Here is a 25,447-nt window from a genome sequence, read left to right as displayed (position 1 = left end):
GAAATTTTGATTTGTACTAATCGCGCCTAAGTGCGATAAAGGAATTCGGTAGAGAGACGAATCGTATACTAAGCTGTACAAATCATGTTGGTCTATAGTATTGTATAGTGGGAAACCCCGAATTTTCTATATTACATGTCCTATAGTAATATAATATTTGATACCAACGTATAGCTGTACGTATTTTCTATCAATTGATACCAAAATAAGTACAAACATTCCCCACATGATATTGCTGTGGTTTAATAATGTGAGTGCGCGCCCGTGAAATTGGAAAATCCCGGAAAATCATACGCAAAATATAGGCCAATATTGTTATTTTTGCTTTAAAATTCTCGAGTTTTAGCTAAATATTACAGGGATGACTATTTATAACTTATATAGCAAGTTAAGTCTGCATAGCCTTAGGACAACCAGTAATTTCTACACAAAAGCTCCAAATCAAGAATGCGTGCTGTGGTTTACACGTAATTGAATGCGTATTCGACCTCTCTCTGCGCAGTGGTAGAGACATTTTGGATACAGCATAAAGCCGAATAGCTGTTAAAACGCGTTTTAAGGGATATATCGATTATTTCAGAACATGCGAGTATTGCCAAATTCATGTACATTCACTTCTATAATATACATTTCAAATGAGTGCTCACGAATGTTCTAAATTTTTAGACGACTCCATCGGTTCGGCGAGTAGGGCGCTCTATCCTTATTTATCTCTTTGGGAACGTCACATAATGGAATCAACAAGGCGGCCCTATACCAAATGCATTTAAAGGAATCAAACGAGGCTGCTATTGAAAACTGGGTGGTGATGGTTACGGACTGTACAAATTTTACATTAAGTCGTCTGTTTACACGCGATTTTTAAATCCAAAGCCAAAAAATCTAAAAACGTTGTGACTAAACTATTTTTCCATTCTTAACGTTTATTTCATTTACTAATTAATATCAAATGACCACCTCCAATCCTATGACCACCTCCCACACTATCAGCAGATCACATCATGACATGTTATATTGGCTGTCACATTCCCTTTTAAAGGAGTTTTTCACAATATTTAACTCTACAAGTCCTTCCTTTCGCTACGGCGCGTATGCTTGCCATAGACTGGTTTCAGTTACTGAACAGCGAGGACCTGTATGTGATCAACAGACAAGTATTTTTCTCCTTATTTGACTATAGACCACAGTACAACATGGATGTTGTGGGTCTTTGTGTGGAAATTGTTACGCTGACAAACACCTTAGTTAAAGGGATCGAAGAAGTAAAATCATACGAAACAAAATTTAAACGCCTGAAGACAAGAATTGAGTGTCTTTTGCCTTCTGTTGAAATACTTTCTGAAATGAAGGAAGAAGGAGATAAGATGATAGAGTTACAAAAGCGAGATAAGTTAAAATGTCCAGTCTTCAGTGGTGGACTAATGCAGCTCAAGAAGGTGATAGAAGAAATACAGATCTTCATGACTAAATTGAAGAAACGCAACGTTTTAAAGCTATTTCTTTCAAGAAACAAGATCGCAGAGCAATTTAACAGTTATAGCGAGCGGTTAGATACGCTACAGAACACCGTCCACCTAGGAGTCTCCGCCGAAATGATACGGATCGTTGACAGACTTATAGATGATCCACAAAAGAATCCTTTGGCAGGTTTAGGTGAATCATTTAAAAAAGTAAACGAGTTCTGAATCAAAGGATCGATGTAGACCGGGACGATGAAGTCAAAGATAACCAAGAATTATTGGAAAGAATCAAAGGTCAGTTCTCTCTCCGTTCTCCCTCATGTTAATAATCATGTTAGGTGCTGTTCAATAATTATAAGCCCGGGGGGGTGGGGGCTAAAATTTCCAAACGGCTCGCTAAAAATAGATTGTTCCCCCCCTCGGCCTGCCAAAAATCGCTTGCCTCCCCTCTCGGCCCGCCAAAAAATCTTTGCCCCCCTCCCTGCGCATGTCAAATTTCGGGATGCCAATTTACAAACCTTACTGGTGTACATACATGTTGCGAGCGCAGCGAGCAGGAAAATTTGCATATTTAAGCATTTCTGTACTGTTTCCTAAGCCTTTTTAGAGCGTTTGATTTAAAAGGCGCCCCATGAATGTGTACCAAAAATTGCTTGCCCCTTCTCTCGGGTTGCCCCCCCCTTTCGGCTCGCCAATTTTTTTTGGCCCCCCAATTTTACCATCCCCCAGGGCTCATAATTATTGCACAGTCCCTTAGGAGTAATCTCTCGTGAATCTACATTATCGGTTTATTTCAAACCTGTCCATATTGTTTGTTTGCAAATTAAATTTCTATTGTCTTAAATTGTTTTTAGTGTCCCTTAAATATTTTATACAACACTTAATATTATGAACCTGTATCAATAAATATGTAAATCAAATGATCAACATTCGTTTTGTAATTATGACTATATTCATATATCAATATGACTCATATCGTGCATATTATTATCAACATGGCTTTTATCAATATAACTTGTTCATGTACAGGGTGAGTAAAAAAGTGCAATAGAGAAAAGAATCCATTTTTTAAAGAACCGAGTTGAACCTTTAGGTTTTAAAACATTTTATAAATAACATATCCATTAGTAATCTTGTGTGAAAATATCAAGGAATTAGCAAATACCGTGTTGACAAATTTTATAGCGATACCCAATTTTAATGTGTGTCCAAGAGACATCTAAAATTTGAATGTCAGCCCACTCTGTGTAAGGTAGATTTGGAACAACTGCCATTTTCTTAATCTCATTGGCATTGAAATAAAATGGAGCATCCAAAACATTATTGCCCTTGGTCTTGTTTAAGGGGAAGAAACATTATTTGTTGTTCATTTCCCCTTTACTTTAAAGATGTTTATTCTCTATCAAAACATATAAGTTTGTAGGCGGGTTTTTCAAATGTCGAAATGAAATGCGCGCAAATTGTGAATTACAAAATATCAAGTAAGTTGGACATATTGGGATTAAAAAAATGGAGTTGGAGTTGAGTGAGGTATGAAGGACTGAAAGTAATGTTTGAAAGTTTGTTTGAACAGAAAAAAAAGAAAAGAAATTAAAATAACGCAAAAATCAACCTTATTTAAGTCAAAGTCAGTTTCAGAGCTGGTACCTTTATCGTGCATTGTGTGCTCTCATTCACAATCCATGGTACCTCGTGGACAAAAATTGAAATTGGGCATCGCAGCAAAGGGACTCATAAAAATTAAACGGCAGTAGCTATCCACTTCATTTTTTCACAGAAGGTGACTATTGAGTGTGGTATTTATAAAAATTTCAATAATGGGAAAGTTTAACTTGGTTCTTACATAAATATCGATTCTTTGCGCTATTGCACTTTTTTACTCACCCTGTATTTATGTTTTCTATGTATTTAAATATTTTAAATAATTTTAACCCAGGCGAAAGAAGAAATCAATAAAACAAATAAAACAAAACAACACTCATTTTACAGGCAATCAAGGAGGACGGGAAGATATAGATTTGGAGAAAGCCCAAAAGGACTTGGAAGAAGCAGCCAAGTGGCTAGCACGTATGTGTTTTACTTCATGTCTTTAGTTAGAATTAATTAGAATTGCATTATTCCTCTTGTCATGGTGATCCAGAAAGAGTATACTTTTACCTATATATATCTGTAACATTCCCTTCCGGGGTTATAAGCAGAACGGTCACCATTTGACCTTCACAGGGTCAAAACCTGAAAAATACTCAAATGTTTCCTCTTCTATAAACAATTAAAATAGCCAGGATGTTTCGTTACCATGGTGACAAAGGGCAATGCCCATTGAATCACATATAGATCTGACCCATTTTTGGCTGTGTTGTCATGGTTACCCATGTAAGGAAACATCATACACAATAAATCTATTATTTTTCTCCATGGATCTTCTATGACGAACAATTTGAGACTATTTTGGTAAAGATCGGAGCATTTTTCAGATTTTGACCCATGTGGAGGTCAAATCGTGACCTTTGACCTTTTTCCTGATAACTCCAGAAGGGTATGTCACAGATAGGTAATAGTGTACTTTTTCTGGATCACCATGACAAGAGGAATAATTTGGGGAACTTCAACAGCATTTGAGCAGTTTGAATTTTGACCTCTGTGTGCACTTTGACCCGCCATATCTTAAAAATGCTTAAGGCTGACAAAGGTCCAGTAAACCTATTTTTGAAGTTGGTGGTCTTGAGAAACAATAGCCATTAAAAACAAATACTATGGACACCAAAACAACCTCTTGTGGCAAAATTGTGGCAGCCGGACTATATACATATACTGCTCCAAGAAAATATCCTTACACTTGGAAAAATAATCACAATTTCAAAACTGAACCATATTGGGGTAAATTCGTTTTTGTAATAGATGTACTATCTAATCCTGCACATTATGACACCGCATTGAATCCAATGTGACCTCAAAAGGTAAAGTTACAATTGAATGGACGAAGGTCCAGTTTTAAAAGTGACTAATGTATTCTTGTTTCTTACAAATATAGCATCCAAGTCAGGATACAGCGTAGACTCGATAAAACTTATCAAACATGACGACCTGAAATTTGACAAGAAAATAGGGGAAGGAAGTATGGGCACAGTTTTCAAGGCAACTTTCAACAGACATGACGTAGCAGTCAAGAAGTTACAACCTCAAAGGTACTTTTCCTGTTTTTCACTGATATTGTTTGGTTATGTAGGTAATGGGACTACGTTAAGCTACATGGGTCGATTTCACGAAACAGTTCGGCAAAATACTCTTCCTCCATATCATGTAGATGTTAGAGTTACGAGGGGGTTTGATTTACGGTTGCGATGCGTTATAAATCTTCAATCTATCGTAACTCCAAACCCACCGTAACTCTTCCATATAGTATCAGTGACGTACATGCCAGGTGGAGAGAAAGGAGAGCAAGTTGCTCCCTGTTTGAAATACTGGGACAAAATTGATCAGCCGTGATAGACTCCCCGGGGGGAGACTCTTTCCCTTTGGCATGTTTTAGGCCAATATTAACCGCATTTTGGCCATTTTCAACATTTATAAGAAACACATTTGTCTCGTTAAAGTCATTTTGTTAGCGGACCATTTCCTTTCTGAAAATGTATACTTTTATGTACTTATCATCATCATTACTATCAAAGATATAAAATAAAACAATGTCTAACATTTCATTCGTGCACCCTTAAGAGTAACAAATTTTTTATAATGGTTGAAGTCAAATGTCATGCAGAGGTCATCTAATGCAGAAGCCATCGCCTGATATTAGTGGCTCTTTAGTTCAAGTTCTTCTTCTTCTGTCAATCTTATAATGAACCACCGTGTAAATATGCTTTGAACATCTTTGACCGTATATCTTTTCACTATGACCATTGGGTGGTGCCACGAAGGTCACATGATCAGCTTGGAATCAAAGATCAAAGATCATCCAAAGGTCATATGACCAAAAACGTGATTGTCACTAAAATGCTACCCTTTCAAAAACGTACATAGCGGCACCAATAATGTTACTTGCTCACATGCATTGCCTACCAGTGTGTATAAGTTTTGCAAAGAATTGGGGTTAAATGGCATTTAAGGGTCATTTTATTTCCAAATACCTTCAAAATACTGCTGTTTCCGCAAATTACATAATACTATGCTGTCACTTACCATGCTTACGCACATGCATCGGCTATAGCACATGCACGAAGGTGTCACATGTAGCCAGTGTCTATGATAGGTAATGTGCTGTGCACAGGGTTGGGGACAGATTTGCGTGTCTATCTCAAGGGTTGAAGGTCGGTACGGCTGTCTTTGTGGTCTAGGACCACAGCTCTGACTGGTTGATATTTGTTTTTAGAGACAGTTAGCGATGTAGCGACAGGTGCTGTTGAGAACTGGGTTCAGTTTCTTGTGGATCTTTCCCTATTGGGGCTGGAATACTCGGCTGCAGAGAAGCTGAGGGATAACGCTGTAGTGCCCAGAGTTGTTAGACTCACTCTCCATTTGAAGTTGTAATTGCTTCAGAAGGATTTTGTTAGAGGTGCTAACGTTTTTTCGTGTTTTTTTCAATGTGTAGCTTGTATGTAAGGCACCGATCTAGGGTGACGCCAAGATAGACTGAGCTTGGGCAGTACAATAGTTTGCTCGTTAATGTGATGTTAAGCTGAATTAATACTCAATCGCTGAGCGACGAGCGATTGGTATTTAACCAATAAGGTAGCCCGTTTCTCCCGACGCAACAAAAATCGCGCTACCTCATTGGCTATAAAGCAATCGCTTGTCGCTCAGCGATTGAGTATTAATTAGGATTTGCCTTCAGGCTCCTAAGGTGGAATACACAAACCTGGATTGGCTCGCAGATGGTTCTTCTCTAGTAGACCTATGGGGTGAGACCAAAAAGTGCTTCTGTTGGTGACTCCAAGATGACCTTGAAGTATCTGCATTGAGATGTTATGCATAGGTCGATATTTTGTAACGAGTCTGTTGGTTGGTCGTTGGTGTAGATGTTGTACAATATTGCGTGCCAGTACACTTTCTTGTGGAAGACCATTGCGCAATCGCCGACATCTAATCTAGGTTGGCGGTGGTTGATAGTATCATAAGCCAATGTTAGGCCGACGAATAGTGCTCCAGTAATTTTACCTCTCTGGAAACCATTCTCGACGTGTTGAATTAGGGTCAGCAGCTGGCTTGGTGTTGATTTCCCTGGTCGGAAACCTGCCTGTTCTGGTATGAGATGTTGATCAACATAGGGTGCAAGCCCTATTCAGGATGAGGCGTTCATATAGCTTGTAGGTGTGACACAACAGCGAAGTTGACCGGAAACTTTCCTGGTAAGAGTGGTTGCACAAGTGTTATATCATGTCAGGGCCATTCACGAGTCTGTTTATCCAAAGCGTTGATCTTCTCCGTGAAGATTTCATTCACACCATTTGCCTTCACAATCTTTAAGGTATCAATTATGGTTTCAAGCTCTGACATAGAAAATGGTTTTGTGAAACCTGGGTCTTCTGTGTATTTCACACGCTTCAATCGATGTTGTTTGTCCCCTTCCATTGAGGAGCTTATGCTCAACTTGATTTGCAGTGGTGGTGCTGTGCTGTTCTGCTTCCTTTTTGGTCACTATCCACGGAATAATGCCCAAACCTTTAGCTGTTTTGGGCCATGTCGGTTGACTCGACAAGATTCTGCCATGAAAGCTAATAGTTAGGCGAAAAAGTTCAATTTGGTGACCACTCTCTGGCTAGTAAGGTTTGACGACTGATTCGACTTCTATGGACCATTTAGAAAAAAAATAGCCACCATGTCCCTCGCGAAAATCCCGGCATTTTTCGCTAGAGGCCCAAATCCAAAATGGCCGCCGCCACCATTTTGAAAATTTAAGTTTTGAACCAGAGCACCTATAATCATGCACAAAGACACTTTTTCGGATATGTCGAGTACAAGGATTCCGATTCTGACATTAGTTTGACATTACGGCATCATTTTCACCCAGAAATCCAAGATGGTGGCCGGCACCATCTTGAAAAATTTAGTTTTGAACAAGAGGACTAAAATCGTGTACAAAGACACTTTTTGGATAAGTCGACCACAAGGATTTCAAATTTGACATTACTTTGACATTACGAACTCATATTTACCCAGAAATCCAAGATGGTGGCTGCCGGCGCCATCTTGAAAAAAAATAAGTTTTGAACCAGATTACCTAAAATCGTGTACAAAGACACTTTTTCCGGTAAGTCGACCTCAAGAAATCCGAATCTGACATTAATTTGACGTTACAAAATAATTTTTACCCAGAAATCCAAGATGGCCCCCATTTGGTAGAGTGTAAATGTGATTTTTGAATGAGAGCAGAAACATAAGTGTGTCATTTCCGCCTTATCTGGGGTTCATGTCTCTTATATTGGGTTTAAACTGCCTTATCTTGGGTTTACATCCCTTATCTAGGGATAAGGCGCCTTATCTGTGGTTTAGACGGCCTTATCCTGGGTTTACGTTCCTTACCTGTGGCTAAGATGCCTTAACCTTAGCATATGGCAGTCTAAACCCAAATAATCCTTGTACTCGACATATCCAAAAAAGTGTCTTTGTGCATGATTATAGGTGCTCTGGTTCTAAACTTAAATTTTCAAAATGGTGGAGGCGGCCATTTTGGATTTTGGCCTCTAAAGAAAAATGCCGGGATTTTCGCGAGGGACATGGCTATTTTTTTTCTAAATGGTCCATAGAAGTCGAATCAATCGTCAAACCTTACTAGCCAGAGAGTGGTCACCAAATTGAACTTTTTCACCTAACTACTAATGTTGATCAGATATTGCGGCAACGAGTATTTTAGCTGCTATGGAGTTAGCCTTGTACAATATCTTGTATTCCTTGTAAAGATAAGCAATATCCTGGGTTACCAGGAGGAACATATTATGTACGGCATTCTCTTGGTATGATTGAACAGATTCATCAGGATCGGTATAGTAAACTGGTTAACAAAGTTCTTTGTGTCTGATCCAGAATGTTCACTTACTTGTGTACGTTTCAACACCACATGTTGTCTTTATCACCACTTAATGGGGAGTGACTACTACTGACAATCGACGCTAGAAGTAGTTCTAGCATTTGATCTTCCAGCGTTGATCTTGGAGTTGCCAGTTTGTTTTCCTCCCAGGGATTTTTTTAGATCCCTGTTTCAGAAACTCATCAAATATGTGAAATAGTTGGTACTGTCCTTCGTCTCTGTTCATGGTGGTGTCCCTCCTCTTTCGAATTTCTATAGCCTCCATTATCCAGCATCTATTTTCCGTGCCGATGACCTCAGCCTCACCCATCCAATGACGTGATTCTTTTCGACGACATGTTCAGTAATGGCCGACTTGTGCGTAGTTGATAGCGATTCCTTTCTACCTGCTCTGGTGGTTACCGTTTTGTTCATTTTCTCTACCGTCTCTTCTGTGCTCTTCGAGTCGCGTGCCAAACTTTCTACCTGTTTTGCCTATGTAGGACAAATCGCAGTTCTTGCAGGGGATCTTATATACCGCGCCCGTGGTGGTGTTGTTAGGATCGCGTTTGTCTTTAGGATGTACCAGCTATTTTCTGAGAGTGTTTGTTGTGCGGTTTCATTGCAGTAGAAATGTTGTAACTCTTCATGACTCTAGAACTTCTTTCTGTAACACCCTTAACACAACCATGCCTTTGCTTCTGGTTTTGTCATCAGTCTTTTTGTTCACTTTCTTGGGCTTGACACAATGTAACTGGTCTTTGACCTTTTTAAAGTTCCAATCAGGGTACCTGCATGTTATAAGGGCTTCGTTGACTTTCTCTTCTTCTTCCACTCAGGGTACCTGCATGTTATAAGGGCTTCGTTGACTTTCTCTTCTTCTTCCACTTTGTCCTCCTCTTCAGTCACAACGCTATATTTCCTGTTGTACAATGTGCGTATCACACCAAGTTTTTGATGTAACGGGTGATGAGACTGATAGTTCAGATATTGGTCGGCATGTGTTGGTTTACGGTAGACCAGTAGCTTTACAGTGCCGTCGTCTTGTTTCACTATCAGCGTGTCCAGGAACGGAAGGCTACCTTGGGATTCCTGTTCAAAAGTAAACTTTATTAACCCCGATTTGTCAACTTGGTTGATGTGGTCGTAAGCTCCTGGGCGCAAATCTTTGTTAATAACTTCCAACACGTCATCCACATAACGCAGCCATAGCTTCGGTCTACAATCTAAGGGTGCTGTAGCGATCGCCTGCTGTTCAAGAGCTTCCATGAATATGTTTGCCCATCGCAGTACCAAAAAGCTGGCGGTAAATTTTACCTCTAAAGGTGAAATATGTGGTAGTTAGTATGAACTCAAGAAGTTCTACCACATCCTCACTTGTTAACTTAAGCCCTGCACAGTGTCAACACCCTGTATTATAAATATTTTTCCACACAGCTCCATACTCTGATTGGCTAGAAATCGATAGCTAGATCGCTCAGTGGTAAAGTACAAACTCAATATTTTATTATTGACACATATAAAGAAAGTTTACATATGCATTGTTTTATAGACTTGTGATTGAATATTCTATACAAGCACCTGGATCTGAGCTGAATGGGCTAAACGTGTTCCTTTATATAATTGTAATTCTCAAAATTAAATATATCACAATTTTGATAAAAATGCAGTAAAATGTATCCACAGCAAACAGCAATCGTCGCTAATTAGTGTGTTGCAAGTTAGTGTATTGGAAACAAAACCTGGGTTTTACCTGAAAACAAATCGAATTTTCTTGTAATAGCAACATCATATGGGGTACTAGAGCATGCGCAAATCGTAATAATGTGTAGAATAGAAACTCTGTGGTATCTCATATGATAGTCAAATGGTATAAATGGTATGCTTAGCCTGAGTCGCTCGGCCTATCTCGAACAAAATCGCCATGCGTAGCTGTTGAAAAACGAGAGGAATCGCGGTACTATCACGGCAATTTTTGACACGAAGATATAGGAATGATGACGCTGTGCCCTGTCTCTTTGTTGTAAACTCGCAACACGTTTTCTTTCTCCAGTCTACTTTTAACAATATAACACTTGTTCGATGGTGTGTTGGTGAATAAACTCACCACATATCTTCCTCATCTATGACCACTTTAGCGAGATCTTCCGACGATTGCTTGGAATTCTTAACATGGTGTTGAGTATTACAAGGCACCTAAAATATCAGCGAGCCATCTCGAAGTGCTATAACCGATGGTTGCCGTATAGTCTACAATTGGACGTATTACTTTCAACCGGTACTTTTCCAAATGCAGCAAGACATGCTATAATCAAACCACTGTTGAAGAATCCATCACTCAACAGGAATGTCCTTAAGAACTACCGACCTGTTGCCAATTTGACATTCATTGGCAAAATCATTGAAAACATTGCATGTTCCCGACTAACCGATCATATGAACTTGTATAACCTTGCTGATCCCTTCCAATCAGCCTACAGATCACATTCTTGCACAGAATCTGCTTTAATTAAGGTAAAAAATGACATTATGTTTGCGTTGGATTCGAACCAAGTTGTGTTATTGGTGCTTCTCGATCTTTCTGCCGCCTTTGACACCATCGATCATGGAATATTACTTTCACGCCTTTCAAATCGCCTTGGTGTCAAAGGTGTTGCTCTCAAATGGTTTGAGTCCTACCTCACTGGATGGTCCATTCGCGTTGATGTAGCAGGAGAACTTTCACAACCAGTAACTGCAACATTTGGACGACCACAAGGTTCAATTGTTGGGCCTATTGGCTACACAATATACACACTACCTGTCGGTGATATTGCCCGTAAACACAAAGTGTCCTACCATGTCTACGCTGATGACACCCAACTCTACGTCTCCTGTAATCCTAAGATACCTGGTGAATTAGATAATGCTATTGCAAAACTTCAAAACTGTATATATGAAATCAAAACTTGGATGATTCAAAACAAATTACAACTCAACAATGATAAAACTGAAGTTTTCATTGCATCGTCTCCTCATAACACACGCTTTATCAACAATGTTGCACTCAAAATGGGAGATTCAACCATCTTGCCATCAGAGTCAGTTCGTAATCTTGGTTCATTTTTTGATACAAATATGTCTATGACAACGCACATCACTAATTTATGCAAAACAACTACATTTCATCTACGTAATTTAACTAGAATACGGAAATATATTGATAAAGATACTTGTAATCATGCTGCTCGCTCAATTGTTTTGTCCCGTTTGGATTACTGTAATGGTCTCTTGTCTTCAATTCCACATAAATATGTCCTTCGTCTTCAACGTCTTCAAAACTGGGCAGCTCGACTTGTTTTTAATGTACCTCGCAAGCACGAATCGCAACCATTGTTGTCTGCTCTTCATTGGCTACCTGTCCAACAGCGTATTATCTACAAACTGCTCCTCTACGTCTACAAGACTCTAAACCACTTAGCACCAGATTATCTGAATACTTGTCTTCATATTTATCATCCAACCCGTAATCTCAGATCCGTCAATGATTTCCTTCGTTTGGATTATCCCAAGGCTCACCTTAGAGCAGGAGACAGGACATTTACTTTATGTGCTTCACGGGAATGGAATAAACTTCCTATCCCAATAAGAGAATCGTCTTCCATCGCAAGTTTTAAAAAGTCAATTAAGACCTATCTTTTTCCATGATGTGTATTAACTGTTGATCTTTATATTTAAGACTTGTATTATGTAAATTTAAGGTTTGTACTCTATAATGTTATTTATTTAAGGTTTTGCTTGTATACTTTAAGATGTTTTTTTATTTTTACTTTGTAAGCGCTTGTCATAAGGAACAGCGCACCAAAAGTTTTCTGTTATGTTAAGGGGGTGTTAAGCTTATAGATTTTTGGCGTACAATATAATCTGGGGACATTTTCGGCCGTGGGATAGAGCTGTTTGTACTTTAATTCGGTGATCTTACCTTCCTTCTTAAGACCTGTCAACTTGGTAACTAATTTCCGTTTGTACCTCTGTCATGTCTGTGTTGGATCCACCGGTAGTTCCTCGTACGTCTTCCAGTAACTTTCTCTTCATATTCAGCAAACAACGGTCGACTTGCCTTTATCTGCAGGTAATATTATGATATCCTCCACTATCTTTAAGTCTTAATAGCTTTCCTTTCGTCTTTAGTGATATTTGTTCCGGTACTTTCGATGATATCAACGTGCTTGCTATTTTACCTCGAAGTTGGATTCTATCGTCCTGCTGTAGGTGGGTTTCTTCTTAAAATCTCGTTTCATTTTGCGAAGTCTTTTCTGTTAAAGAGACTTTTGCACCTTCTTCTAATCTTTTGCTTTGGGTGGTTGTTTGACACCGTATTTTTCTTCTAGGAAGTTGTAGATAAAATTTTCTCTTCTTTCTAAAGCTACTGTTGGGTCTTTGTAAATATGAAGTGATTCCAATGCTTCTGACAGTTCACTATCTAACTCGTTCCATGCCCTCACCAGCTTTGGGTAGATTTAATCTTGGTTTAGATTTCATCTTGCCACAGACTTTCTTGATGTCCAGCTGGTCCTTCTTCTGATGTAGGAAGTAATCATCCTTCAGGTTGGCTCCGTGGTTATGTACCTGTCCATTTCCTGATTGACTCGTCTTAAGCAGTGCAGACTTAGAGGCATTGCTCGAAGTTACTTTCTCCTGCGCTTTCCTACAATGGGCTTGATGTGCTGCCTGGCTGCGGCTTGAGGGCCACTCTTTTCCACAGGTTTCGCAGGCATAGCAGCCATTCTGTTCCGACCTTGGGACTGCCCTCGGTCTAGTTTCATTTCCAATTTCATCATCGTTAAATCCGGCCGGTAAGTTGATCTTCCTCCCCTCTCGGACAGCTCTAGAGGTGATATTCTTTTTAGGACTTTTAGCGACATAATGAAACTGACTGCTTTAGGCTGCCAACCCGTATCCCAATCCCGGCTATTTACCCGGCGTCCGCTGTTGTTTCAGCAGTCATTGGTACTTTCACCACAGTCATCCAGTCTTTCCTGGTCGTCACAGGCATCCACCTGAGGTTCTTTTGAGTGAAATTACATAGCCGTGGAGTGGCTGCTTCCTGGCTTTATCTGCAATCGACGTTTTTAAATGGACGTGTACAGATGAAGCAAGTTGTTCTTTGCTGTATCAAACCCAGGTAGACATATTATAAATCCTGTTGCATCAATCTAACACTCTGCTGCACTGCCCCCTACTTGGGACGGGCGGTGGTGGGTTGCACGCTTTGTTCCCGGGAACCCTCTCTCTCCAGGGAATCACATTGCAGTAGTGGCTACTCCCTTCTTGAAGACCAGGAACTGTTGGTATAAGGTATTGAAACCAACGTGCCAAGCCATCACACTTAATAAACCAAGCAACCCTTTGTCATGGTTCTGCAGATCAGTACTTGCACTGTTGGAACATCTTGAATACAATCATTTAGAATCACCAAAATACACTGTTTAGTAATGTTACTTAACCAGCAGCATTCTTCTTGGTATTGATTCTAATGTATATCCTGAGATCACTGTTCAGCGAAGTCGACTTGAATTTATATATACTTTGCTAATAGTTCAGCGAAGTCCACTGAAGACTTTAATTATATAAATATTACAAATAAATTCCTTGCACAGATGACAATTTCCAGAAATGGTGCTACATTCACTGATCACTCTCTATCTTCAGGAAACAGGCTTTTTTTCTGCGCTGATCCACTTTATCGACATATGTGTTGTTTTGTAAACCAGACTTCAGCATGTCGACAGAAGAATATATTCCCCTTTTGGACTCTAAATTTCTCATTATTGGCTATGTAAATTGACTGGCTATTGGCTAACATGGGTACCTCTTTTGAAGAACATTTACTCAGTACCAACACATTATAGAGATAACCTACTTATTCTCTTCGTGAGAACCGCCCTCTGAAATTGTCCCTTGTTGTTAGTGGTGCAATATACTGAACATTCTAGGGAACTGGGGATTTCCAAGTCATTGAAATAGATATGATTGATTTTTTTTTCTCTATTCAACTTGATTGCATGAGAGGGGATTCTCAAAATATCACTACACACCGACTGTTGCAAGGGGATTCCCACCTCTCATGATATAGCTTTAAATGTTAAACAAAAATAATAATCAAATTAAATTACTTAAGGCACATCACAACGTGTCACGATATCTAGTGACCAAAAGTTTGTTTTCCTTTTTGTATACAATGTAGAAGCGCAAACATTCGCGATGTTAAAAGAGCACTGAGGAAGGAGGCAGAGAATCTGAAGAAATTCGATTCTAATAATGTGGTGCGGTTATGGGGGCTGTGTGAGAAGAAAGGTGGGTTCGATCAAGGTATATTTATTTATCCTGGTAGTATGTCAGATAATAATTGTCATCATAAATATCGGTACAACAGCTTGTCCAAAGAAGAAATGGTGCAAAAAAACAACAACAACAACAAAAAATGACTGATTGACAAGTTTTAGTTTGATGTAATTGACCTTTACATCACAGTACAACTAAGATATTTTAAAAGCTTTTCAATACTTACTTTATACAGTGACCTCTCTTACCTCAGTTAATGAAAAAGCAATATATTTATTATTAAACTGTCTTTTACGTCATCGTAAAGTGTTTTTATTTCCCATTTTATTTCGCATTAACAAAATTAACGCAAGCTGGATTATTTTTGTAATACTTTGTCAATTATACATCTGTTTAAATATAAATGTAATTTTTTCCGATAGTAAAGGTGGGTTTTTTATATTAACATTAACATAAAAAGAATAAAAAGCAATTCACGTAATTAAAACAGTAAAGTGTTGGCAATAGAATTGCCAGGTATTTTACCGTAAAGGTAAAAGGTTTGAACCCTTAAATGATGATATGCCATTAATTGTGCTAATTTTACTGGAATACGCCAATAGGCCTAAATGGGAAATACCGTTACTGTATTACGTTGAATAGAATGATAGGTAATAGAATTCTCCGGCATTTTACAGACTTGAAATTAATTACAGCATGGAATATTTCTTCACGAAGTGCCAAGACTAATCTGGAAGGAGTCTGCATAAACCGCACGGGCTATATATTAATTGGGGTGTGTGGAGGATGGTGTAAAACCATTGCTTGATAGAAAATCTGCTTTCCATGAGTTTACATCATGGTGCTCATAATGTAGTGCATTTGCCTAAAATGGTGGATTTAAGGAGGCTGAATTTGAGTTTTGTGGGGCACACAATTTCGGACTTTATGCAACATTGTTCTGTTATTATAAAATTTATTAGGGTTTGAGGTGATATTTCCTAAACTTCGTCAGCAATTGGCATTCGTCAGAGCTGAAATGCACTTGCAATAAGCCTATGGCTGTTAAAAGCGGTACGTACTCGGAAAGTTTGACTGTCCCCACTGGGGTCAAGTGATATAAACTTAACGTACATAATCAACTGCCCGAATTCCTGATTGTCCAATGAACTCACGCTGTTTATTTGTGTACAGTAAGTGTATAACACTTGGCCCCAAAGCCATTCAAACTTTTTGAGTACGTACCGCATTGAAGAGCCATTTTTTCAAAAGCTCCTCCCACATCCGAAACTGGTACTTTACAAGTGTATTTCAGTTCTGATCAACACTTAGGTTCAGTATATATCATCTCAAACTTCAAGAAATTGATAATATCAGAACAATGTTCAGAAATTCAGAAATTTGACCCCCCCCCCACAAAACTCAAATTCAGTCTCCTTAAATCCGCTATTTTAGGATAATTCACTACATTATGAGCACCATAATGCAACTCATGGAACGCACATTTTCTATCCAAAATTATTTGACACCATCTCCCGACACACCCCAATAAATATGTAACCCGTGCTGTTTATGAAGACCCCTTGGCACTTCGTGAAGAAATATTCCATACTTAATGTCAAGTCTGGTAGGTACTTTAGGGAGAGCGACTTGGCGCAGCGGTTGTTCCCTCGCCTTGCACCACTGAGGTCTCGGGTTCAAGCACCGGTCGTGCCCAAGGATCTCCGGGATCGCCGGATTCCTCTTGCTTTCTAAAAATGGTGATTAGTTGTTTGGCTATCAAAAACTTCCTTCACCCAATGGAATATGAGGAACTGCACAGTTAATTGGTGGAGGTTGCCATCTAAGTGTGGATAGGTTTGCGCCAGGTTTGGCTGCAACCTAGTTGATGCGATCTAATTGTGATGATTCACCATGGCAGCGAAATTACAGCGCTTTGAATCCTCCAAGATCTGGAAAAAGGCGCTATATAAATCCGAAATTCATTTGTTATTCATTTACACCCCTCGATAAACCTGTGACTATTTAAAAAATAATAACACACTGGTAACAAAAGTTATGTATATTACTACACTGGAATTTCAGTGATTCAAGACAAGCGGTACGTTATTTATGATAAGAAAAGAGGTACCTCATTTCTTACCATAAATAATGAACCACTTGTCTTCAATTTCAGTGAAGTAATTGGATTCCTTGCCCCTATACATAACATTTGTTACCAGTGTGTAGTCATGTTTTGAGAAAAATGCAAAATTAATCACAAAATTTATCAGGAGTGTAGTACCACCTTAATCATGTTAATGCTTTCAAGCGCCCATTATTTAACATTAACATTAATTTTAATTCAATTTAAGATTGAAGAATATTATTTAACATGAGTGGGTATATTATATTGTCGTTGTGAGGGTTCTTCCTCTTTGGCACCCAGGATTAATAAGGCATATACTGCGCTCTACATCACCCTATGCCATGTATAAATTCACCTAGCCCGATTTCCCTAAAATGAAGACTTTAAAAAGGAAACAAGTTTGGCACCAGATGGACTCGAATCCATTCTTGAAATTGCCGCAAAGTTTTCAGAAATTAGACACCATAAAAATGATTAGTAATCTTTAGGTTCTTAAAGTTTCCAAAAAGATTTGTTAGATCTTTTATGAAATTTCATGTATATCTTCAATACGAAAGGCCAACATTTTCAATTGATGGTCGGCTTTTCATCCCAGCTACATATACTTTAAGTACATATATCGGTAGATTTATAAAGTTAACTTCGAGGACTGTTAAATGTCACAAATTTCTTATCACGAATTTCAAAACATCATAATTATTTGATATCAGAAAGACATTCCTTGTATTTAGAATATAATTTGGTGTGTCTGGTGTGCTCTCAGGTTCCACAAAAAGTGCAAAAATAATTAGAGGCCTCCAACTTTAAGCTGTAAGTGACACAATGCTTTAATCTGCTTCCACAGATGGACCGACTTCAACGTTGATGATTATCATGGAGTATATGCAACGTGGTACACTAAAAGAAACCCTGGTGACACTAAACGAGAAGGAAGGCACGAACCACATCAACTGGTCTCGTCGTGTTCACATGGCCTTGGGAGGAGCTCTAGGTCTCTATCGAATCCACAGCATGGTACCGCCAATGTTGCACTGTTGTATCGACAGCAAGAAGTTTCTAGTAGATCGTTTTTATGAAGTGAAAGTAAATATGTTTGATATTGTTATAGTGGTTACTGGGGGGAGCGTTGCACATATAATATCCGCGTAAAAATAATAATTGACAGGCAAGATATTCAATTGTCTTGTTAGGGTACTAAAAACAGCAAAACGTGAAAGAATGTATAATGAACAATAACATTACATCGTTACACGATATATAAATTACTTACAGCAATTGTAATGCAGATATTTACTGTTTAGCCCTTTTATATTTGCTAATGCCATATTTTACATGTATTTAGGGCCCTAAACGGTGGCAAAAGGGACTAATGTGCTGTTTCACCAACAATACAAAATACGAGCAACTTGTAACTGTGCCTTACGAAGGCGTTTATGGTGTTTATGTTTTATTCATATATTATTGTAATGTAATGTATATAAGTGTTAAATGATGACAATCAATAGTTAACTGATACAGATACGTAACTCATATCATATTTATGACATAACAGATTGCTGATTTGGGTTTCGTGCACACAAGAACATCTTCCGGCAAAAACAAAGAAAAACGGTCGATTGGGTACTCTGCTCCTGAACATATGATGGACGCATCCACCCCTTACGATGAACGCAGCGAAATCTTCTCGTAAGTTGTAACCCACTGATATCCTTATTTTGTCTAGATCATGTAGATTAATTGGACTTATATTCAACGAGTACATAAAATGCAACCTTTATTGTTGTTTATTGGTATATAAAAATAATGGTAATTTAATACTTTGCAATAGGTCCAGATATGCTATGAAAATTCGACTTGTATTATAAAGGGTTCGCAAAAAATAACTCCCCCCTTAAATTACAAAACATTTCTTTGCATAACTTGACATACATTTTGTTGATTTGAAAAATTTAAAAACCTGTGAATAAAAGAATCCTTTTCTATTCTCCCAAAGTTTTTTCTTCTAAAAATCATTTTGTTTTGGCCAAAAATAATGACATTTTCCAAAAATTATGCTTTCAGAAAAAGTTGCACTTTTCAACATCCTCATTTATGTCAAAATTAGCTTCAACGAATCATTATTTTGCACTACATGATGGTTGCATGGGTGGCTAAGGGATCAGAGACAGAAATGTGAAGGAAAACAAAAGAATTAAATAAATCATAGCATTGAAATCGAGAAAGTTTTGTACATTGCATGTATGGGATGCTGAAAAGTGCAACTTTTTTAAAGCATCATTTTTGACAAATGTGATTATTTTTACCAAAACAAACGGATTTTGAGAAGGAATAACTTCGATAGGGTAGCAAAAAGATGCCTTTATTCACAGGTTTTTAAAATTTTTAAATCAACAAAATGAATGTCAAGTTATGCAAAGAAATGTTTTGTAACTCCTAAATTGATTTCACCATTTTTGAAACACTGGCTTAATAAAACCTTCTAGAAATACCCCGTACATTTCAATGAATCATTGTTTTATACTGCAAGATGATTGCATGAGTGACTAGGTTATCGTATACATAAAAATTAAAGAAAACAAAAACACCATTAAATCAATCAAAACATTGATATCGAGAATGTTTTTGTACATTACATGTATAGGATGTGGAAAAGTGCAACTTTTTCTGAAAGCATCTTTTTTGGAAAATTTGATTATTTTTGGTCAAAACAAAAAGATTATTTTTTAAAGAACTTTGGAAGGGTAGGAAAATGATTCCTTTATTCACAGGTTTTTAAACTTTTCAAATCAACGAAATGTATGTCAAGTTATGCAAAGAAACGTTTCGTAATTTTAAGGGGGGAGTTATTTTTTGTGAACCCTTTATAACCTGTTGCAGGATATTTTTTACATACTGGTAAATATATTGAAGAATAAAGTCTACTCTTTTCTTTAAATATTCTTCTCAGGTTTGGTGTTGTTATGTGGGAGATAGTCACTTGCAAAGAGCCGTATGAAAGTAAGTTTTATAGTTTTAAAGCATGATTTTACTTAATTATTACAATGCTTACATAACGTTATGTAAAAATTTCCATATGAAAATGGCCCAACTCGTTTTTTAGATTCTTTAGATAATGGGACATACCTTTGAGTATTAAAAGAAACCAAATGAAGTGTCTCTTTAGTAATAATTATTATTTTTACATCATGTACAGACGTGTATGCACGAAGCAGCTCATGTTAATCATGATAATAATAGCTCGTATAGCCGTTGCAAAAGAGTAGCTCGCTATGAAACAGTTTAAACATAAATTTATTTTGTAGCCGATTATCAAGTGTTTAGCTGAAACAATAGAAAGAAAGAAAGAAAGAAAGGAGAAAGGAACATTTGTTATAATTATTATAATTGCAGTTATATTTTGCATTTGCCATTATATTTGTTATGGATCTAAGGCTTGACGCTCCTTTAAAATCTATCAAGAATTTATTAACAATACTTTGTCACCGAACCATATAATTTCTTTTTGCTTTTGAACTATTGAACTGACTAAAAAACTGAAATATTAAAGTAAAGCAAAAAAGTAGATATAGTTAACAAAAATCAATGTATACTTTTCTCTACATTGCAGGGTTTTATCTGATTATAATGTATTTCCCCTTTTGATACATTGTATGTTTTAATCACGATGGTCACACTGAGAGAAAAACATTATTATGAAATATTTTTGTAATTAGCAACTGCATTTCTGCTAAAGTTTAGTAAAGCAAAACGCGTGTCCTGGCAGTAATTATTGAATGTTTATATCTATCGTACATATTAAAACTTGAGTACGGCCTTTTCGGTGACAGATCATAACGTTTTGACAGATCATACGTACAACGTTTTTATTTAAAAAAAATGTATATGCATGTTGTTGTTTTTAAAAAAACCTTGACTATATTATGTTTATATGTATTATTATGTGCTATATTTTATATTGTATATGTTTTGTCACTCATATGGCAGAATTGGCTGGTCTTTATGTGAGAGCATGGAGAGTGTGACGTTAAAAAAATTAAACTAAAAGCTCTAAACTAAACTAAACTAAACTAAACTAAACTAAACTAACTAAACTACAACGTGTTAGAAAGGAAAACGAGCAAGGTACACCAACTTGATGTGGGGAAACAAGTAAAATACAGACTAGACAATATGCAGGGAGGCAAAACCAGCAAATGTAGGCATAGGTTTAGTAAGCAAAGTTCGATTTTCAAAATTCCAGTGTACAAGGCTCCTGATACTTTGCTAAACCTGAATTGGCAATTTTGGCCATCGAACTTTGCTTATTTACAAAACTGCACTAGAACATGTTTGATTTAGCGTGTCTGTTATATGCACAGTGATTTTCACCAAACATGTTCTAGTGCAGTTTTGTATAACAAAGTTGATTCTTGTTGTTTTTGCAGGTTTACAAAAGTATTTGTGAGCCTTGAACTGGTAATTGAAAATCGAACTTTGCTTACTTCCTATCAAACATTAAACTGGACAAAAACCTGCATATTGTCTAGTCTGTATTTTACTTGTTTCCCACATCAAGTTGGTGTACCTTTGCTCGTTTTCCTTTCTGTTGTTTATATTCAAGGTATCCTCTTGTATCATTTATTGATCCTTGATGTGTTTTGTGTCCTCGTCCGTTGGATTCACCATTACCCACTTTTTACAACGTGTTAGATAACTCACCGTCTGTTGAAGAAGCAGTTAGCCAACCAATAATTTACTCAATGAATTATGCACAAGCTTTGTGTTGGACAATAGTTTTGGTCTAAATAATGTCTAATGCTTTATTCTGTTGATAATTGACCAAATGTTTGGCAAAGCATTGTGAGAACATGACATGATATCAATCAGACCAAATATTTATCAAGTAACATCAATTACCCATGGATTTGAAAAAAAAAATCAACTGTTTGAAAATAGATATTCTTTTAAAGTATTGGTAAACGTTCGCCTAATGGCGCTATGGAGTTCATAGGAATGAGAGAGCGCCATCCCTGTAAAAGCCGACTATTATCACTGATCATTAAGGATACGTGTAGTTAAAGGGTGAAACTTATCGACACGCAAACAACTTGTTCATGATAATGCGGTAATCATTCACCTGATACGTTGTGGCCCAGTGAGCAGAGCATTAGACTATAGTGCGAGGATAAAAAGAACTTGTGGAGAAGATTGATGGTTCGAATCTCATGCAGTAATTTCTGACAGATTATGATGTCTATCAATGTTTTTTTTTATGATTTGGGGAAATTTTATTCTCTATTTTCTCGATTTTAACTTTAATATTGTTTATATATTTTTTATTATTTTATCTTTTATGTGTCTTCTTTCATGATTCTTTGATTTTCTATAGATTTGATCGTTTCTTTTTCGTTGTATAGAGTAACTCAATCCATTCAATCAAATGTTGTCATGAACCTATTTGATCGTAGTGACGAAGTCTTTCAATTCGCGCGAGTGTCCTTGCCTATGCTTCAGTGGTCATAAGAGGGATATCATTTTATTCGAAGGGGGGGATCCCAAATATACGGGGTCATAAATTCTTGGAAAGAAAAATAAGAGGGGGTCATAAAAATGTTTCATGACCAAAATGTAGGGAGTCACACGATGACCACAGATAGTGTGTTTATTTTATTCAAAACGACTGATTTCAATACCATTTTGCGGGTGGGGTCATAAAATATTTGTTGCCGAAATAGGGGGTGCGCAATTTTATTGACGCAGACTTTTTGTAAATTTGGGACCCCCTTTCCGAAAAAAATGATAGCCCCCTAAGAGGATTCAAAAGATAACCTCTGCCCCAATAATCCCTAGCTATATTTGTTTGAAACTGCTCCATGGAGGATGTATCGTGATAGGCTCAGTCTTCAAATGATATAAATAAAATTTGAATGAGTGAACGAACAAAATCATACAACGACCAATAGAGGTTGTGCATATGACGTATCATCCCGTAAATATGGCGGATTACTCAAATGCATTCAACAAAAGCATGATTGCATCTGCCGCGACAGTTCGTCTCACACACATAACAAAATGCACTACGATCAAATAGGTTGATGACAACATTTGATTGAATGGACTGCACTGCGACATGATTACGGGGAAGAAACCGGTTCAAATCATTTGTTTGGATCCAATCGATAAACGCATGCAAGGCCTCTATAGATAAATGACTGACTATCATTGAATACTGGCTAGGATTCCACAACACAAAGAGAACATGTTATAAGGCGCATTGGAAGGCACACAATACCCCAATGGCTTTCCATATTATGTGCACTTAACAACTATTCAGTATCGAAGTTACGTAATGTTACTATGTTAACGGGATCACGCGCTTAAGTAATGAACCACGATCGAAACAATCACTACACAAAAAAAGCATACCAAAATAGCGTGATCGTAATGATCGCCATACAAACAGTGCTGAGTGCTTGGTTCCGATACCACGGAGTTACGTAACTAATTCGTGGTCTGATAGTTATGATCAATGGTCTGATATACTTGGTTTCGATCCTTTTAAGAAAAGAAAAAAATAGCTGATCATTTATAATGTAATGAATAAAGTAATGCAGTTACACAATTTGAAACATTGAGGCCGTTCTATTTTTCAAAGGTCATTTAACTGTTAAATGTAGTGGAATATAGCACGCATTGATAGGTAGCAGGTGGAGCAAATTTTATCCGCGGTATTTGTTGTCGTTTGTTCGGAGTGCCTATTTATCTAGAAAAAAAAGAAGAAAATTATAATTAAATTAAAAAAAAATCACAATATTTGTTCGTAAAATGAGGACAAAATCCAAAAACATTTCTTGACCCTTCTTCACATAAAAGTGGGGGAAGTAATCAAGATTCGAACCAGTACCCTTCATCATTCAAGGCGCACCCTCTGCCGACTGAGCTAACTGGTCAGACAGCCGAACGGTGTAATTTTGAACTGAAGAATATTAAAGAAAATATGAAGAAATTACAATGTTATAGAAAGATTTACCAAAATGAGTCAGGTATAACGTATGAATCGATTTACAAATTAAGGCCAATGTCACTTTGAGAAAGAATACCTGAAAAAAAAACCACCCAAACATATGCTGCTCTAGCAACTAACCTAGTGACCTAAGTATTGGGTCATGTCACGACTTTTTTTTCTGAGGCATTATGTCTAATTTGATCAATTTAACATACACGTATCCTTAATGCTGTTGAGATTTTACAAGGAGGGCGCTCTCACATTTCTATGAATCCAATAGCGCCATTAGGCGAACGTTTACGGTATTTGTATTATTTTCAGACCTCAAAAGCGACGATGACCTACCACATTACATGGTCAAAAAGGAGGAAGCAGAACAAGTTCCTGATTTGCCCAATCTTCCAGGCAAATTCAAGGACCTGATCAACAAGTGCAGGTGCCGAAAAACAGAAAGGGATCTGCGTCCCTCGGCCGCAGGTACGGGTTTTGTTATCATTGTTGTTTGTGTTAATATTGCAAGATCTGTCAGTTACAGCCCGCTATGATGAAGATTCGCTATACCGAATATGAAATAAGGTTTGTTATACATGTCGAAGGTCAGCTATGTTGAATATACTAAATAAGGTTCACTATGTCGAATAAGAAATAAGGTTCGCTATGTCGAATTTAACCCAAACCCTGATCTTAACGAAAACCATATCCCTAACCCCAACCTAAGATATGTCCTACCTCTACAACCCAAACCCTAACCCTACCCCTACACCTATCCCTAACCCTAACCCTATGTCGAAGGTCCGCTATGTTGAATATAAGTAAGATTCACTATGTCGAATAAGAAATAAGGTTCGCTATGTCGAATTTAACCCAAACCCTGATCTTAACCATAACCCTATCCCTAACCCAACATAAGATCTGCCCTAACTCTACAACCCTAAGCCTAACCCTACACATTACATCTAGCCCTAGCCCTAACCCTAAACTTAGCTAACCTTATTTCATTTGCAAAATAGCGAACTTTATTTCATAATTACTATAGCGAACATTATTTCATATACGACATGTAGTGAACCTTATTTTGTTTTATATTCCACATAGCGAACATTATTTTTCGACATATCGAACCTTAGGCCTATTTCATATTCGATAAATCGAACCATCTGGTATAGGAAATATACCAGATCGACATAGCGAACCTTTGACAAACGACACTTCGTCATAGTGAGCCTTTGACATAGCGGGCATACAACGATCTGTCGGCCTTTAGCCTTTAGGAATGTATTCGTAAGAGCTACTGAAAGTGTATAAACAAGATTTGTTAATAATACATAGTCTACTATTTGTTGCTAAAATGAAAGAAAGATGTTATTTGAAAATAATCAGGCGAAAGATGCGACATTAGCACTATGGTTTTTATTTACATTTACAACATGTGAGACACTCAAATGAATATCGAGTGATTGATATGGCAAACTTTTATAAACTTCCTACAATATGTTTTGTTCTATTTTATAGATTTAGTGGAAAAGCTGCAGGATATCGAGAAAAGCATTGATGATCAGGATGACAAGTGA

At 37.4% G+C, this 25,447-nt stretch overlaps 1 protein-coding gene across 1 annotated transcript; it reads left to right on the top strand.

The window, feature by feature from the left end:
- Positions 1–1,532: 1,532 nt before the first annotated feature.
- Positions 1,533–25,447, top strand: LOC140164176 (mixed lineage kinase domain-like protein). The gene is made up of 9 exons (XM_072187418.1): positions 1,533–1,754; positions 3,450–3,527; positions 4,492–4,645; positions 14,687–14,796; positions 17,736–17,974; positions 18,444–18,577; positions 19,839–19,888; positions 24,198–24,359; positions 25,389–25,447. The coding sequence occupies exons 3-9, from the start codon at positions 4,578–4,580 to the stop codon at positions 25,445–25,447; spliced, it is 822 nt and encodes a 273-aa protein (XP_072043519.1). The 5' UTR covers positions 1,533–1,754; positions 3,450–3,527; positions 4,492–4,577.

Source organism: Amphiura filiformis, chromosome 11 (genome assembly GCF_039555335.1).
Source record: "Amphiura filiformis chromosome 11, Afil_fr2py, whole genome shotgun sequence".
Lineage (NCBI taxonomy): Eukaryota > Metazoa > Echinodermata > Ophiuroidea > Amphilepidida > Amphiuridae > Amphiura > Amphiura filiformis.
This window is presented reverse-complemented; position numbering and strand designations above follow the sequence as displayed.